The sequence below is a fragment of the Polyodon spathula genome, chromosome 15, assembly GCF_017654505.1.
Source record: "Polyodon spathula isolate WHYD16114869_AA chromosome 15, ASM1765450v1, whole genome shotgun sequence".
In the NCBI taxonomy this organism is placed as follows: domain Eukaryota; kingdom Metazoa; phylum Chordata; class Actinopteri; order Acipenseriformes; family Polyodontidae; genus Polyodon; species Polyodon spathula.
This window is the reverse complement of record NC_054548.1, coordinates 25,408,469-25,423,399: the sequence shown is the minus strand read 5'-3', so window position 1 is coordinate 25,423,399 and position 14,931 is coordinate 25,408,469. Positions and strand designations below refer to the sequence as shown.

General features: G+C 38.9%; 1 protein-coding gene across 1 annotated transcript in view; it reads left to right on the top strand.

Moving 5' to 3' along the window:
- Positions 1-14,931, top strand: part of LOC121327904 (ras GTPase-activating protein 3-like) — a 72,363-nt gene that overhangs the window by 44,372 nt on the left and 13,060 nt on the right. The window contains exons 6-17 of the mRNA XM_041272229.1: positions 1,001-1,081; positions 1,986-2,058; positions 4,791-4,867; positions 6,383-6,487; positions 7,484-7,640; positions 8,433-8,581; positions 9,195-9,309; positions 11,751-11,825; positions 12,560-12,683; positions 13,439-13,545; positions 13,848-13,929; positions 14,397-14,428. Coding sequence (XP_041128163.1) covers positions 1,001-1,081; positions 1,986-2,058; positions 4,791-4,867; positions 6,383-6,487; positions 7,484-7,640; positions 8,433-8,581; positions 9,195-9,309; positions 11,751-11,825; positions 12,560-12,683; positions 13,439-13,545; positions 13,848-13,929; positions 14,397-14,428 — 1,177 coding nt within the window. The remainder of the gene's footprint in view (positions 1-1,000; positions 1,082-1,985; positions 2,059-4,790; positions 4,868-6,382; positions 6,488-7,483; positions 7,641-8,432; positions 8,582-9,194; positions 9,310-11,750; positions 11,826-12,559; positions 12,684-13,438; positions 13,546-13,847; positions 13,930-14,396; positions 14,429-14,931) is intronic.

Here is a 14,931-nt window from a genome sequence, read left to right as displayed (position 1 = left end):
CTGAATACACTGGGGATAATGCAGCCCAGCTGATTTGCCTCCACTGAATTCCTTGCTTCAATTGAGAAGAACCGTAAAGCTGCTTGATCGTCTTTCATTGAAATTGTGAGATGCTACAGTGACATTCAGAGGGGGGGGGGAGATGGCAGTCCTGAGGCTCATCTAAAACACGAAACGGTTATTTTGAAGAGCGTGTAATTAGTAAAATAATTGTAGCGATCAAAATCAAGATATTTGTTGGAAGGAGCAGTTTTAAAGACACAGATGATTTTACTGTCTGTTGCTGGAACGCTCTTGTGTAGTAATCTCTCGTTTGTAAAAGGGTCTGAATATGTGCTCAAGAGTGTCTCAGTATTAACGTCACACATTGTTATGCAAAGCCAAGGTCATTTCCAGCCATAGCTTAATAGGTTGTGTCAGTTCAAAGTTGTTTGCTAAACACAACGTGTGCAGATTGTACATACCTGCTCTGCGGCCACAGTTGAAGGGGTAAAAAAACAAAAACATTTTCAGATTTGACACTTTGATGCCAGCCTGCTGAGCAGATGGGCATGTGGCTCTCAAGATGAGGGAAAATAACACAAAAAAAAAATGTTTACAAAAGCTTTAGCCTGAGGAAAGTGCCATTGCCTTAGAAGAGTCAGAGTTCTGCTATTGTAGATCTATTGAGTGTATTAAATATCTGTACTGGAGCTAATAAGATGTAGAGTCATTCTAGATGTATCAAAGACTTTTATTTTGGGTAGGATATTAGCACAGGAATTAAGGAGGATGTCCTGTACACACATACACTCATGTGAAATGAAACTCCCAGAAGCATCTTTAATGTGTTTATACTTCCTCGACCAGGAATGTGGAGATGCTAAAAAAAAAAAAAAAAGAGTAAAGGAATGGTTTTATTTACCTGTCGCTTGCTCTCAGATAATATTTTTTTTTTAACAAAAAGAATAATGGTATGCTTTGTATTTTTAATGCATTGTTTTTCAAATTTCTTCCCCAGAGTTTTTGAGTGCCAAGGCTTGCCAATAGTGAATGGACAGTGTGATCCCTATGCCACTGTCACCTTACTGGGGCCCTCCAGGTAATGCAGAGTATTGCTGGAATTCACAATTCAATTCAAAGTGGGCTATGTTCTGTTTAGTTCAGTTTCATTACCATTCAAGTTCAGTTTGTACAGTAAGAGTTGGTATTGACTGAGTAGGATTTGTTTTTATTGGAATTAACTAACATTTTGACTTCTATTATCTCAGTTTCTCTCAACCTTGGATTTCTACCATGGTAAACCGAGGATTTAGGTCCTGTACCCTCTAATGCAGCATTAAGATGCTACCTTACCAGAACACTATTGGACTCAAACTTGTTACCCCATACATGTACAAGGTGCACAGATTCTGTCCTCTAGGCTGCAGGCCTTCCATATTTTTCTGGTCTTCCTTAAGTAATTTTACGGTGTGTCAGAACAAATATCTTGTCTCAGATGACCCTGGCTGTGCTACATGGAGGACTGCGCTACTGTGTGTCTCTTTTATAACAGCTGTGCATAGTAGAAGAACAGCGAAGCACAGTAAAGCATATTGAAAGCATGCTAAACTGTAGGTTAGCAGTGTAAAGCCCATGTCAAGCCATGGTAATTTAGTTATATGCACAGTATAACCATGTGAAAACTGCAAAATTACTATGGAAAATGTATTGTGGAAAATTATATACAGGTCTTAGATGCATAGACACACTTTATAAATTCCTACTTGAAAAAGAAAAAGAAATCTAGTTTTCTTGTCAATTTACTTGTGTAAGGACAAGTCCCCTCTAACACTTAAGTTTTATATTGTTACTGACAACAGTTAACAAAAAAATACTATAAAATCTACACTACTTGTGGCTTTTGACCCAATTCTGCAGACATGGTTGGTGCCTGGGCTTGACGTCACTGTGCAATCTTGTTTTTTTGGGTTTTTTTTTTTACACTGTTTTTTCCTTGGTGGTAGGTCTGAGGCGAAGAAGACAAAAGTGAAAAGAAAAACAAACAATCCCCAATTTGATGAAGTGTTCTATTTTGAGGTTTGTGCATTTCATCTATTTTACTGGCTTGCGTGTTCCGTTCCTTCTTTTTTCAATCAGAATATGTTGTTGTTGTAAATACCTCAGTCCATGCACGCTGTTTTAAAAAGTACTTGTGATTCCTGTCTCTCTTGAGTGTAGTACAGAGACACGACACAGAATCAACACAAAGTTTCCATGCCTCTCAAAAGTGCAGCCAGCTAGGCTGTGTCTTTCTCAAGTACCCACTTCCTCAAACCGGAACTTCCTTCTGCATAGTAGCTTGAATATGAACAGAGAAATAAGACAAGGAAACCAATTTTATATTTGACAAATGCTGACAGTGGAGCGCTTTCTTTTAGCTGAGAATACAACCAGCTTCCTTCGTTTTTCAGACTTACGAGTGTAACATTATTGTAATCAAGACTGAATTTGTTGGATCTATAGATCTTGCCACAGCTTTCAGTGCAGAAGCAGGAGCGATAGTAAACTGGTAGGGTAACTAAAGTTAAAGTATGTATCGCACACTGAACTGACATTACATTTCACCACTTTCCATTTTGTGTCCTTCCTTGGTATTTGAAAATTGGGTTGGTGTCTTGGTTTCGCTGTGTGGGTTTCATTTATTTATTTATTTATTTATTTATTTATTTTTTGTGGTTACCTGCTGTGGTGGGTGAATCAGAAAGTCAGTCAAGGCAGTTTCATTAGGAGTGTGTGTTAGACAATTCCCTGCAACCTTACATCATCCCCTTGGTTGATCTGCAGAACCCAGTATTCTTGAGACACGAAGCCTTTCAGCTGTGCTCATTAATTGCCGAAAGCAGTTCAGTTATGTATTTTTGTTTCTTTGCCAGATTAGGGAGAGCAGATTCCCACTTATCTGGCACAGCTAATGCATTTTTAAAACAACAAATTGGTAAACTGTTGAGTCTCATCTCTTCCTCGTGATTTTTAAGTTTTACAAGTCACAGGTGTCGGTCATGGTTTGACTACATCCTTTTCACCTGTGAGGAAAATCTCCTTTTTTTTAATCCTGATTTTTATACAGTGCTTTCAAATGTTAAACAGCTAAACATGCTCTCTTCTATGTGTCCCTCTGAAAGCCTCTGGGTATGCTCCTACTGGCACCTACAGCAGTAGAAGGTTATTGGTCTCAGATGTAGCTTGGGCAGCAAAACACCAATTAAAAAGGGGATATGATTTTACAAAAAGTACATTTAGAGCAATTAATTTAAAATTAACAAGAACAAAACAACACATTTGTAAAACCATTTAACGGTTTGATTGCAAGGACCATACAGTACATGGCAATTTAAACTGTAAACTATACTGCTTAACTGTTCCTATCATCTGTCCTAGGATTCTGTCTGGTTATATCTAAATTCAGTAATGATCTCTTTCTTTTTTGTCATTCCTGGAAATGCTGTGTGTGTCTGAATCCCCACCTAGGTTGTAAGGAATGGGGTTGGGAGGCTAGCTTGAGATTCAGCTGTCCAGATGGCCTCTTCATTTTCACCTGCTGAGCCAAAAGGCCTAAATCCACTAGCATACCATGCTTGTGTTTACTTGTGGGATAACAAACAGCTGAGCAGCTTCAGTCCGTACATGCGGTATTCAAATGCTTGTTTTCAATAACCCTGGAATAAATGTACTCGCACTCCCTTAGTATATTCTTTGTCTTAACTGATGTGTAGATTTCAGATAGATATGCTTTACTGCTGCTGGTATACACAATGAAACAAGGCCACTTTATTCTGTATGTATTTCCTTCTTGCTGTTTTAATCACACAGTATTGTGTTTGGTTTTGTCTGGGTGGAGTACATTTCTCTGGGTTTTTTTTAAGTGAATTAGCATCAGTATTGTTCTGAAGTGCATCCTCACTGAAACGCTCCAGTGCAGGTGTTAATCTTGATATCATACTGCAAAATTAGGAGACAAATATCTTGTGAAAGTTTACCGCTGCATTTTTGATTTTCCCATTGTTATACTATGCATTTACCATAGTTTACCCTGGTTTGCCATGCTTATTAATATGCTTTGCCTTACCTGGCTATTCTTTACAATGCTTGCCTATGCTTTACCATGGTTTCACTGTGCTTTATTACACTTTGATATGCTTTTACTGTGGTTAACGTTTATAAGAGATACCCAGCTCTGTCTCTCAATTAACTGCCACTAGTCGACAATGCAAATCTCCTTGTCGAGGTATAAGGAAAGTGTCTTGTTATAGCCATACAGGCAGAATGGCACACTTTAAAATCCCTGGGCAGCTGGCGTTCAGTAATCTAGTGCCTGCTCTTGGTGTTTGTAACACCCAATCTGTAATGACACACCAGGTTCCAGAAATGGTGTCCATGCAGCAAAAAACAAGTCTGTGTTACATTGGCTTAAGTCATAAAAATGACCTCCTTTTTTAAATGAAAAAAGCAGCAATGAAAAGCCATGCTTAGTCAGGGTAGATAAGTTCAGTGGAGAACTAAATCACCTTTAAGCAGCTTTTTATCACATCTGTGTGTGTGGCTTTAATGTAAACATATGTACCTATTGTTGGGGTGTTCCAGTAATTTTATGTTGTTTTTTGTTTGTTTTTTTGGACACGTTGTTTGTTTTCACTTATAAAACCCAATATTGTTAGTTTGGCTTGCCAAAGTTGTCAAAAAGGAGGAAGTGGCAAGAGTGTGGAAGACAGTGTGTGTGTAGGAATTCTAGAGAATTTAAATCCTAAAGCTTCTTTTGTTTACCACTACAGGTGACCAGGCCTTTAAGCTACACCAGACGATCCCATTTTGATGTTGAAGAAGAAGATGTGGACAAGATGGCGGTTAGGTAGGGAAAGAAATGCTTAAAAACTAGTGCTACAGGAACTGATTATTGGGATGAGCTCGTGTGAACATGCTTGCTATAGGGGTGAAGTCAAGCCAGGAAGTGAATGCAAGACACACAGCAACTGCGGGTGAAACTAAGACACTGCGGCACTCAGTGTTTTTTATTAACACCAATAAAAAGAAAAGGTTTAAGCAAAACAAAACACTCCAAATAAACATCACAATGGCCAAACAAACAAACAGATGAAACAGTGGACGAAACAAACAAACAAGAACCGTGCTGGTCCTCTAGCACAACATAGCAATTGTTATAATTTAAAACATACCAACTCCGAGTGAGTGAATCGTCCGACTGTTTTTTATATTTATACAGCTGATTTAATTACCAATTAATCATTCACTTGAATCCCAGCACGTGAACTAGTTTGTGCAATCCCCAAGCTCACATAATATTATGTTTTATCACGCAGGTGAAGTGATTGTGCAAACCTTGTGTCTAAATACAACTATATGTTTTAAATCACTTGAGCTACACCGACCCATTTATATCCCATGCACTTATACATACGCCAACAATAACACATTACATACAACAGATAACGCATAAAATATGCACAGGGGCGGGGCGCACTGACACAGCTCCCGACAGAAATCTGGTGCTGACAATCAGGTGACAGTCATTGGTGTTGAACGGGCTCATTTAGCAATCAAAGTGACACAAGTGAAGAAACAGCTGCTTGGATTTGGGTTGATCGCTGCTTTTCTTAGACTGTGGTGAACAGCAATCCACAGAAATCAAGCAGCTGTTTGTTCTCTTGTTTTGCTCTGAGTGATCAATTATCCAAATCAACAGCAATGACCCTCATCTGATCGCCAGCAGAGAGCTCAATCCGAATAACCCCATAATCGTTTCTTGCAGCTCTATTAAAAACGCACCAATCCTTCTCAGCTCTACAATAGGCTTGACACACCTTGCATCCCAAACTTGTCGGGCCCCAGAAGCTAAACCAGGCTTTAAAGGAACACCCGCATAGAGTCTGACTTGTGGCTCTGTGCATGGTGCAGCATGGTTTTAGGGGGCAGCATGCTATTTCTTGCATCTTTAAATCAAAGTTATGCTTCCACACTAACTGCGGTAAATGGCTTGGTCCTGGTCTGACAGATTTAATACCTGTTTTAATACTTTAGCCCTGCTGTCCTTCCAAACCCAGCAAAGTGTTCCTCTCTCAGATCACATCTGTTTGTCTCTGGTTCTTCCCTCGGATTCTCACATCATGGTCTGACGAACTGATCCCCAGAAATTTTTGTTGGCACACATGCTAGTGTAAAAACTGAAGATCATTTTTAAAGAACGGAATCTTTTCACAAGGATTTGTTTTGGTTTTTTTGCCAAATTTCTTGGTGATGAACTGAACAAATCTGAGCATGACACATTTACTAAAGGTTCTGTTTTAAGAAAATTAATTAATTTAAAAAAAAAACACATTTTTAACTTGTTGTCTCTTTCTTTTTTTAGAATTGACTTATGGAATGCCAGTAACTTGAAGTTTGGGGACGAATTCCTCGGGGAAATTAAATTCCCATTGAAGGTGCTTAGGCAATCCAGTGTCCACAAAGCATGGTAACAAGAGTTTAATAACTTCTGCTTTGAAATGTGAATGAACAGAGGCATAGAGGGAAGGGCCTTGGTGAAAGACACCAACACAGTGTGTAACACAGGCTGCTTTGTATCTATTGTGACACACAACAAATTGTTTGTGGTTATTTAGACAAAATAAATATTTGTGTTTCACCTTGAGGTACCATGTCAGTAGTTACAATAAATTTAGAGCTGAATAACCTTGATTTGGATCTTCTAAAAGATATTGTTTTGTTTGTTTTTTGGGGGGGGGGGGGTGCTATTCTTATTACACAAACAAAAGTGACACGATTCCTCTGAAGATGTTTAGTGCAGTGCCACTCGTGCAGTCCTATGATGACATGACTCTTCCCTGCATGATGTCACTCACCAAGTCGTTATGTTTACACTTCAAAAATCCTCAATGTGTACGGTATGCTTGTTGAATTCTGTCAGCTCGTATAGTTACTCTTTTTGGGAATGGAAAGACAAAGCACTGTGCCATTGTGCTTGTTTTTGCTCTGATCTACCAGCTTCAACACAGGTTTGTTTTGAAGTATTCATATTGTAAAATACAGAATATCTGCTGAACTATTTTTAAGCATAGATATTTTTGTGGAGGCGATGTTGATTGATGTGACCTTTTTTTTTTTCTTTTTTTTTTTGCTGTTGACAAACGCATTTATTTTAACCTGGGCAATTTGCCATAATGGAAGTCTATACTGGTGTGCACGGCGATGTGCAGTTTGTAAGCTCTGTGGAAGGACACCTCAACAAGTTTCTTCTGTTTGAAATATTCAAGTTGACTGATTGAAATGAACACAACCTGCACTCTGATTTAAACAGTGACAGATTACTGTCACTCAAACTGAGACGCACGCTGTCTCCCGGATTCTCTTCTATATTCTGATTTGTATTAACACTTCCTCGACCATGTTTCGGGTCTTGTTTAAACTCAAGGGCCTGGTTTGATGTTCTTTTGTTGTTATGTTGTTTTAGGTACTTTCTGCTGCCAAGGGACAAAGGGAGCAAGTCTACCAAGCCCGATGACCTGGGCTCCCTCAGGTTGAACATAGTTTACACAGAGGACCATGTATTCCCGGCAGAATATTACCACCCTCTCAGAGATTTGTTACTGAAATCAGCAGATGTTGAGGTGGGGCTTCCTGTTTACCTGTCGATTTATTTTGAGCATTCTGAACTAGCTCTGCTATCTAAAGAAACATCTTATTTAAAAGTGAGAGGTTAACCTCAGTTTGGGTGTGTTTGGGTGAGAAAAGCTGCAGAACATGACTTGTATGCGTACCATGAATTTGCATTTTAGTGTGCACTTTTTTACATTTAAAATCCCCCATATTTAAGAAAATCTTATTCCCCCTTTTCTAAATAACAGAAGCTTGAAAATGAGTGCAAATTAGTGTAAACACCTCCCATTAATTATTCAATTGTTTTGGTAAAATTATGTTACAATAGATTTGGCCTGCTGTTCTTTTGAAACCTCCCTCAGAGTTAAAACTACACCAAGTCAAGTAATATAATGTATAATGTAGTGCTTTGAACATACTGTGTGCATAAGCAATGAGTGAGCAGTGTTGTCTTGTCAAAATGGGTTTCATTCCACTGGTCCTTAACTGCATTGAGGTTTGGTTGGACGGGCCAAGGGTACACCTGTGTGAATAATCAAGTCTGATTTCGACTTCACACACCTAGATGCGACCTGTGGGATGAACACGACTAAGTACTCTTGGCATTATTTTGGCAGGTGCAGTTTTTATATGTTACAGAATACGTGACCAGGACCCAGCCCATTTGTACCACTGTTAAAACAACAGAAACCCTCTCTGTTGGTCGATGGGAACAACTGGACTTTTGGTGTAAAGTACACCAAGGTGGGAGCGGTGCAAGTTTAACCCTGCATTTTTTTTGCTTTTTTGTTCTCCCCCTGCAGCCAGTATCTGCCTCTGCCGCTCACGTGTTGGGTGAGGTCTGCAGAGAGAAACAGGAAGCAGCTATACCATTGGTTAGGCTCTTTTTACACTATGGGAAGATTGGGCCTTTTCTCAGTGCAATTGCAAATGCAGAGGTTAACAGGACTCTGTGAGTATATTGTTTATGTCAAGCAAGTCTTTTACAAGAAGGTTGCATAACACTGTTTATATTGGAGACCTTACAATATACAACCCTACACTATGGTGCGGATAGCTCTGGTTTTATATTTACAGCTGTTGTAAGAGATGTGTAAGACTAACATTGAATTATGTTGATACATATACAGGAATGGGCATTTTTAGCGCACCTGATTGCGTTGGGTGGAACTTGTCCGAATCACAAAGCTCACAGTCTTGTTTACACTCTGGCACAGAGCTACTTGAAGACCACTTTTCACTGCCACAGATGGGTTGGCAGGTTGCCACTGCCTTGCATATGAATGAATATGTAACAATATTTATGTGAATGGTGCACAGGTTCATTTTTGAGTGATAGTTTGTATATAATACAATATTGTTGTTGTCCATAACAGAATGACATTAAAGATGTCCATTTTTTCTTATGAGGTGGCATTCAATCTCGTAGTAAAACCTGGACTGAATGAAGCTGCTGTGCAATAGGAGTCTTATTTCCATCCCTGCAGCTCTTTACCTAGCAGCTTCTTGACTCTACTCAGTGGACTGAGGCTATGGTATTGAATGTTAGCTTTTTTTCCTTCCAGAGATCCAAACACCATTTTCAGAGGGAATTCACTAACATCCAAGTGCATTGATGAGACCATGAAACTGGCAGGGATGCATTATTTACAAGTTACATTGAAACCAATCATAGACGAGGTGAGTGCTGCACTTTGCATTGATCTGGGTGCACTATGGTAGCTGGTTGATCAGAGTGCACTATGGTAGCTGGTTGATCAGAGTGCACTATGGTAGCTGGTTGATCTCGGTGCACTATGGTAGCTGGTTGATTGGGTTGCACTGTGGTAGCTGGTTGCCACTCTGTGTCCTGCAGTTTCCTTAGATGCGGCTCTATATAAACTATTGGGATAGGTTTTCCTCTGTACAAGTGTTTGCCGTGCTTCAAAGCTGACCTACAGAGAGAAAAGGAACGCACTCACTGGAAAACAATGAAACCCTTTATTTAACTTTATTATAGAGGTAACAGTTAACTCAGTACCATGCAACAAGATGTATTAGTACAGTACAGCAACAATGTTGAGCTCAAAACATGTCCCCATTCACCTGTAACAGCATGGGGATGCACAGTACAACGAGTATATACAGTGCCTTGCAAAAATATCAAGACCCCTGACCAATTCTCTCATATTACCGAATTACAAATGGTACATTGAAATTTCGTTCTGTTTGATATTTTATTTTAAAACACTGAAACTCAGAATCAATTATTGTAAGGTGACAGTGGTTTTGTGTTGGGAAATATGTTTAAGAAAAATAAAAAACTGAAATATCTTGCTTGAATAAGTATTCAACCTCTGTGCTGTGGAAGCTCCCGGTTTGCACCGATGAAAGAAATTGCCCTAATGAGGACACAATTACCTTACCATTGGCCTCCACCTGTGAACCATTAAAGTTGCTGTCACATTTTCTGTATAAAAACCCCACTGTTGAAGGATCATTGTTAAGGCTGTGAATCTGAAGGAAAGTGAAGACCAAAGAGCATTCTACAGAAGCTAGAGATAAAGTAATACAAATGCATAGATTAGGGAAAGGGTACAAAATAATATCCAAGTGTTTGGACATCCCAGTGAGCACAGTTGGATCAATAATCACGAAGTGGAAGCTGCATCACACCACCCAGGCACTGCCAAGAAAAGGTCGACCCTCAAAACACAGCACTCAAACAAGAAGGAGACTTGTGAGAGAAGCCACAGAGAGGCCAACAATCACTTTGAAGGAGCTACAGAGTTCAGTGGCTGGGAGTGGAGTAATGGTGCACCAGTCAACCATATCAAGAGCTCTGCATAACACTGGCCTGTATGGGAGGGTGGCAAGAAAGAAGCCGTTACTCAAAAAGTACCATCTGAAAGCATGTCTGGAGTTTGCCAGAATGCATGAGATTGACCCAGCTGCGATGTGGGAAAGGGTTTTGTGGTCAGATGAGACCAAGATAGAGCTTTTTGGCCAAAACTCAAAGTGCTATGTGTGGCGCAAACCTAACACTGCCCATGCCTCAAGACACACCTACCCTATAGTGAAGTATGATGGTGGCATCATCATGCTGTGGGGATGCTTCTCATCAGCAGGGACTGGGCATCTTGTTACAATCGAAGGAAGAATGGGTGGAGCAAAATACAGGAAAATACTGCAAGAGAATCTGCTTCTGCTAAAAAACTGAAGCTTGGGAGGAAATTCACCTTTCAGCAGGACAGTGATCCTAAGCACAAGGTCAAAGCAACATTGGAGTGGCTCAAGAACAAAAAGGTGAATGTCCTACAGTGGCCCAGTCAAAGTCCTGATCTCAATCCAATTGAGAATCTGTGGCACTATTTGAAAATTGCGGTCCACAAGCGTCGTCCAACCAACCTGAACAACCTGGAGCAAGTCTGCCAAGAAGAATGGGCCAAAATCACTCCGACACTGTGTGCAAAGCTGGTATATACTTACCCCAAAAGACTTAAAGCTGTTATTGCAGCGAAAGGTGGCTCTACCAAATATTAGTGTGTGGGGGTTGAATACTTATCCAAGCAATATATTTCAGTTTTTTATTTTTCTTAAAAATATTTCCCAACATGAAACCAATGTCACCTTACAATAATTGATTCTGAGTTTCAGTGTTTAAAAATAAAATATCAAACAGAACAAAATTTCAATGTACCATTTGTAATTCAGTAATATGAGAGAATTGGTCAGGGGTCTGAATACTTTTGCAAGGCACTGTATACAGCAGTGCCAAAAAGAAAATGAGTCATACATTTAGACAAACATCTCATTGTTGCTTTCCGCAAAATAACTATGAAATAATTACACAGACCACACATTTCCTTTCCAAGCAAATTAGCACTGACCTTCGCGCTTTGTGAGACTAAAACTCTCGGGCCACAGCAGTCAAGTGTAGACCAGGGAACACTGTGGAGGAGATGGGATGTTAGTTATTTGTTGGAAATAATAATAAAAAAAAAATATCCCTTTACGAGCTCCAAAGAAATTTAGAATCTTTGGAATCCAGATGAAAAAGCAGCCGTTCTAGAAACTGCCATTGATTTCAGGTTCATAATCGGGGAAGCTTTCTTTTAAATATCGGAAAATTCTTTTTTTAGATTTGCGGAAACCACAAACCCTGTGAAATTGACCCAGTGAAGTTAAAAGATGCTGAAAACCTGGACAACAACAGGGTATGGACTTTCAAACATTTCCCACACATTCACTTGCACAGTGGATCGATAGACATTTCCACTGTGTTTCACTTATTGAGCCTCAAACCTCTGATGATTTGTGTTGTTGACAGTGTTGTTTCTTTCCTCTAGCAACGTCTAGTGTTGCTCATTAGTTAAGTTAAAAGGGATGCCTGAAATTATTTCAATATGCTTTTTATTTAATTATTATTTTTTACATAGTTTGTAGTAAATTAAATGTATGCTGCTATTTTTAATGTACATTTTACAGTATTTTATTTTTAAGCAACATAAATGACAATTTTGTATAAAAAAAATGCAAATGTGATCTTCAAGTTTAAAAAAAAAAAAAAAAAAAAAGAAAATGTGTGATAGAAACCAAAAACACTCAAAATTTGAAACTGATATTAATGATATTGAAACCACTTTACTGTAATTGTTTCTTACAAACATTTCGTTATGTTGTAAATAAGCGGGGGGGGGGGGGTTGCAGCGGCTCTTTTATAGAAAGTAAACTCTACTATTCTATATTTGAGATCAACTGGCATATGAAAAAATTATAAGTAGACAAACATTTTGACATAAGTTGAAGTGATTTTGATGTTCTGCAGTAGATAGATTTAGAGTATGCTTAATATCTCTTCTGTTCTATTGTTTATGTAGTGTTGTTGTTGTTATTATTATTATTATTATTATTATTATTATTATTATTATTATTATTATTTTAACTTTAGGAAAATCTAAGGCACTACGTCGACCGGATTTTCACTGTGATCACCAACTCTGGGGTCAGCTGCCCGACAGTCATGTGTGACATCTTCTTCTCTCTGAGAGAATCTGCTGCCAAACGCTTCCAAGGTAACTTCACCTGAAAACATGCAGGAGCAGCACATCGACAAGCAGTTTCCAACAGTAATACACTGCCATCTGCTGGTCGTCACCCTGCATTACAAGCCTTTTTCAGCCACTAGCCTATGCAAACTGCAGATTTTTCATTTGTGTAGAAAGTCTGATACATTAACTGGCAAAGGGTTAGGAGCCAAATCAGTTGTAGACTTCTCCCATGAGAAATTAACAATTAAAAAAAGATACACTTTGTTGTTGTTTGTTATTTTTGACACAAAGACAAACAAACGTGTATCTATATGCTTTCCCATGAGGTACTTACAATTAAAAAAAAAAAAAAAAAAAAAAAAAAAAAGTGTTCTGTTTGTCACATGCAATAGACAAGCGAGGTCCTCTAAATCACTGTAAGCGATGTATACAAGAACATTACTCTTAATTGTGGTCCTGCAGTCTTGTTGCTCTTTGTTTGTTATGTAAAAGTCACTTTAAGGAGCTATCCAGACTTCTGACATTCAAGGTTGGCTGCTGTGTCACTGTTTTTGTCGGCTTGAGTTTACTCGAAATAGTGTTGTTATTAATAGCATTCTTATGCGGTTACACTGTTAGAATATATAACAAGAAGTAAAACACATCCCAATACACACATGGTAACATTACTGTGAGTGTGTGTTTTGTATTTGGATGCACTTGCTAGCCCCAGGGAACTGAGAAAGAAATACAGAAAGGAATGCAATGTTTGATGTCTGTGTTTGTTGTTTCTTTTTCAGTCGATCATGATGTGAGGTACACAGCTGTGAGCAGCTTCATCTTTCTGAGGTTCTTTGCTCCAGCTATCCTCTCCCCAAACCTGTTCCATCTGCGCCCTCACCACCCGGTAAGTGCACCCCCCGCTGCCACTTCCTGTGCAGCAAACATGACATTCTGTCTGCGCTGCATGGGGGCTGATAGCTTACCGAACAGCACTCTTGTGTTTTATTTTTGACTGGAATGCAACAGAAGTAAACAGTAAATCTGCTCCTACACACCTTGTGTAGTGCAGCATAGTAATGGGGCTTTTTGAAAAGGTGACGTGAAAAGGTGTTTGTTTGTTTTGAGGAAAAGTTTACCCTACAAACCCTTGTTTTGAGCAGTGTGCACATTGCCTGTAATGTGTTGCTTAACTTTCTCTGTTTTTAGGACCCACAAACATCCCGGACCTTGACTCTCATCTCCAAAACTATCCAGACGCTTGGAAGCCTAGCCAAATCCAAATCTGTACGTTTTTACATTGAAATGCTTGTGTTTTACCCTTCTGAAGAAATGAAAAGCTGCTACAACTAATTGGCTTTTGAATTGATTCTCTTTTTTTTTTTTTGGACCAGCATGACTAATCTTAAAACCAACACAGTTACTGATACCTGCTGTGACTAGGATTACCCTTATAAAAGTGTACCATGATATTTTACACTTTGCTATGCTTTTACTATGGTAGACTTTTATAAGGATAACCAGTGCTGGTCATTGCAGAGATTGTATTTAATGAAGTAAAGCATGAATTATGGCCTGTGGCTGGCATGAACAACAGTTAACAGAATGTCCTTCATAGATATTCATTTTGTAATAGCACAGCTCTCTTTTCTGTAGCACTGTACATTCTACTTTAACATCTATGAAGGAGTAGCCAGGTTTATTGTTGACTATCAATTGACATATGTAATAATGGTATAAAATACTCTTTTATAGAAGCATTTAAAGAACTGAACAGTTACATTGTCTGTGTGCATGTGTGTGTGTGTATGCAGTAGACTCCCATTAATCCATGCAGATTGGAACCAGTTTGAGACAAAATTAGTGAAAAAACATGGATTAGCTGACGTTGAGTTTACGTTTTGGTAAATTTACTGGTTGCATAAGTTTTCAGCCCCTTAAGTCAGTACTTGGTAGAAACACCTTTTGCAGCAATTACTGCTATGAGTCTTTTTGGATAGATCTCTACTAGCTTTGCACAGTAGGATGGTAAAATTTTTGCCCATTCTTCACGGGAAAACTGCTTCTCAATGTTGAGGGGATCGTCGATGGACTGCAATCTTCAACTCTCACCATAAATTTTCGATTGGATTCAAGTCAGGACTTTGACTGGGTCACTCAAGAACATTAATTATCTTCTTGTTCAACCACTCCAGTGTAGCTTTGGCTTTGTGCTTCGTGTCATTATCCTGCTGAAATGTGAATTTCCTCCCCAGTTTCAGAGTCTTGGCTGATTCAAACAGGTTTTCCTCAA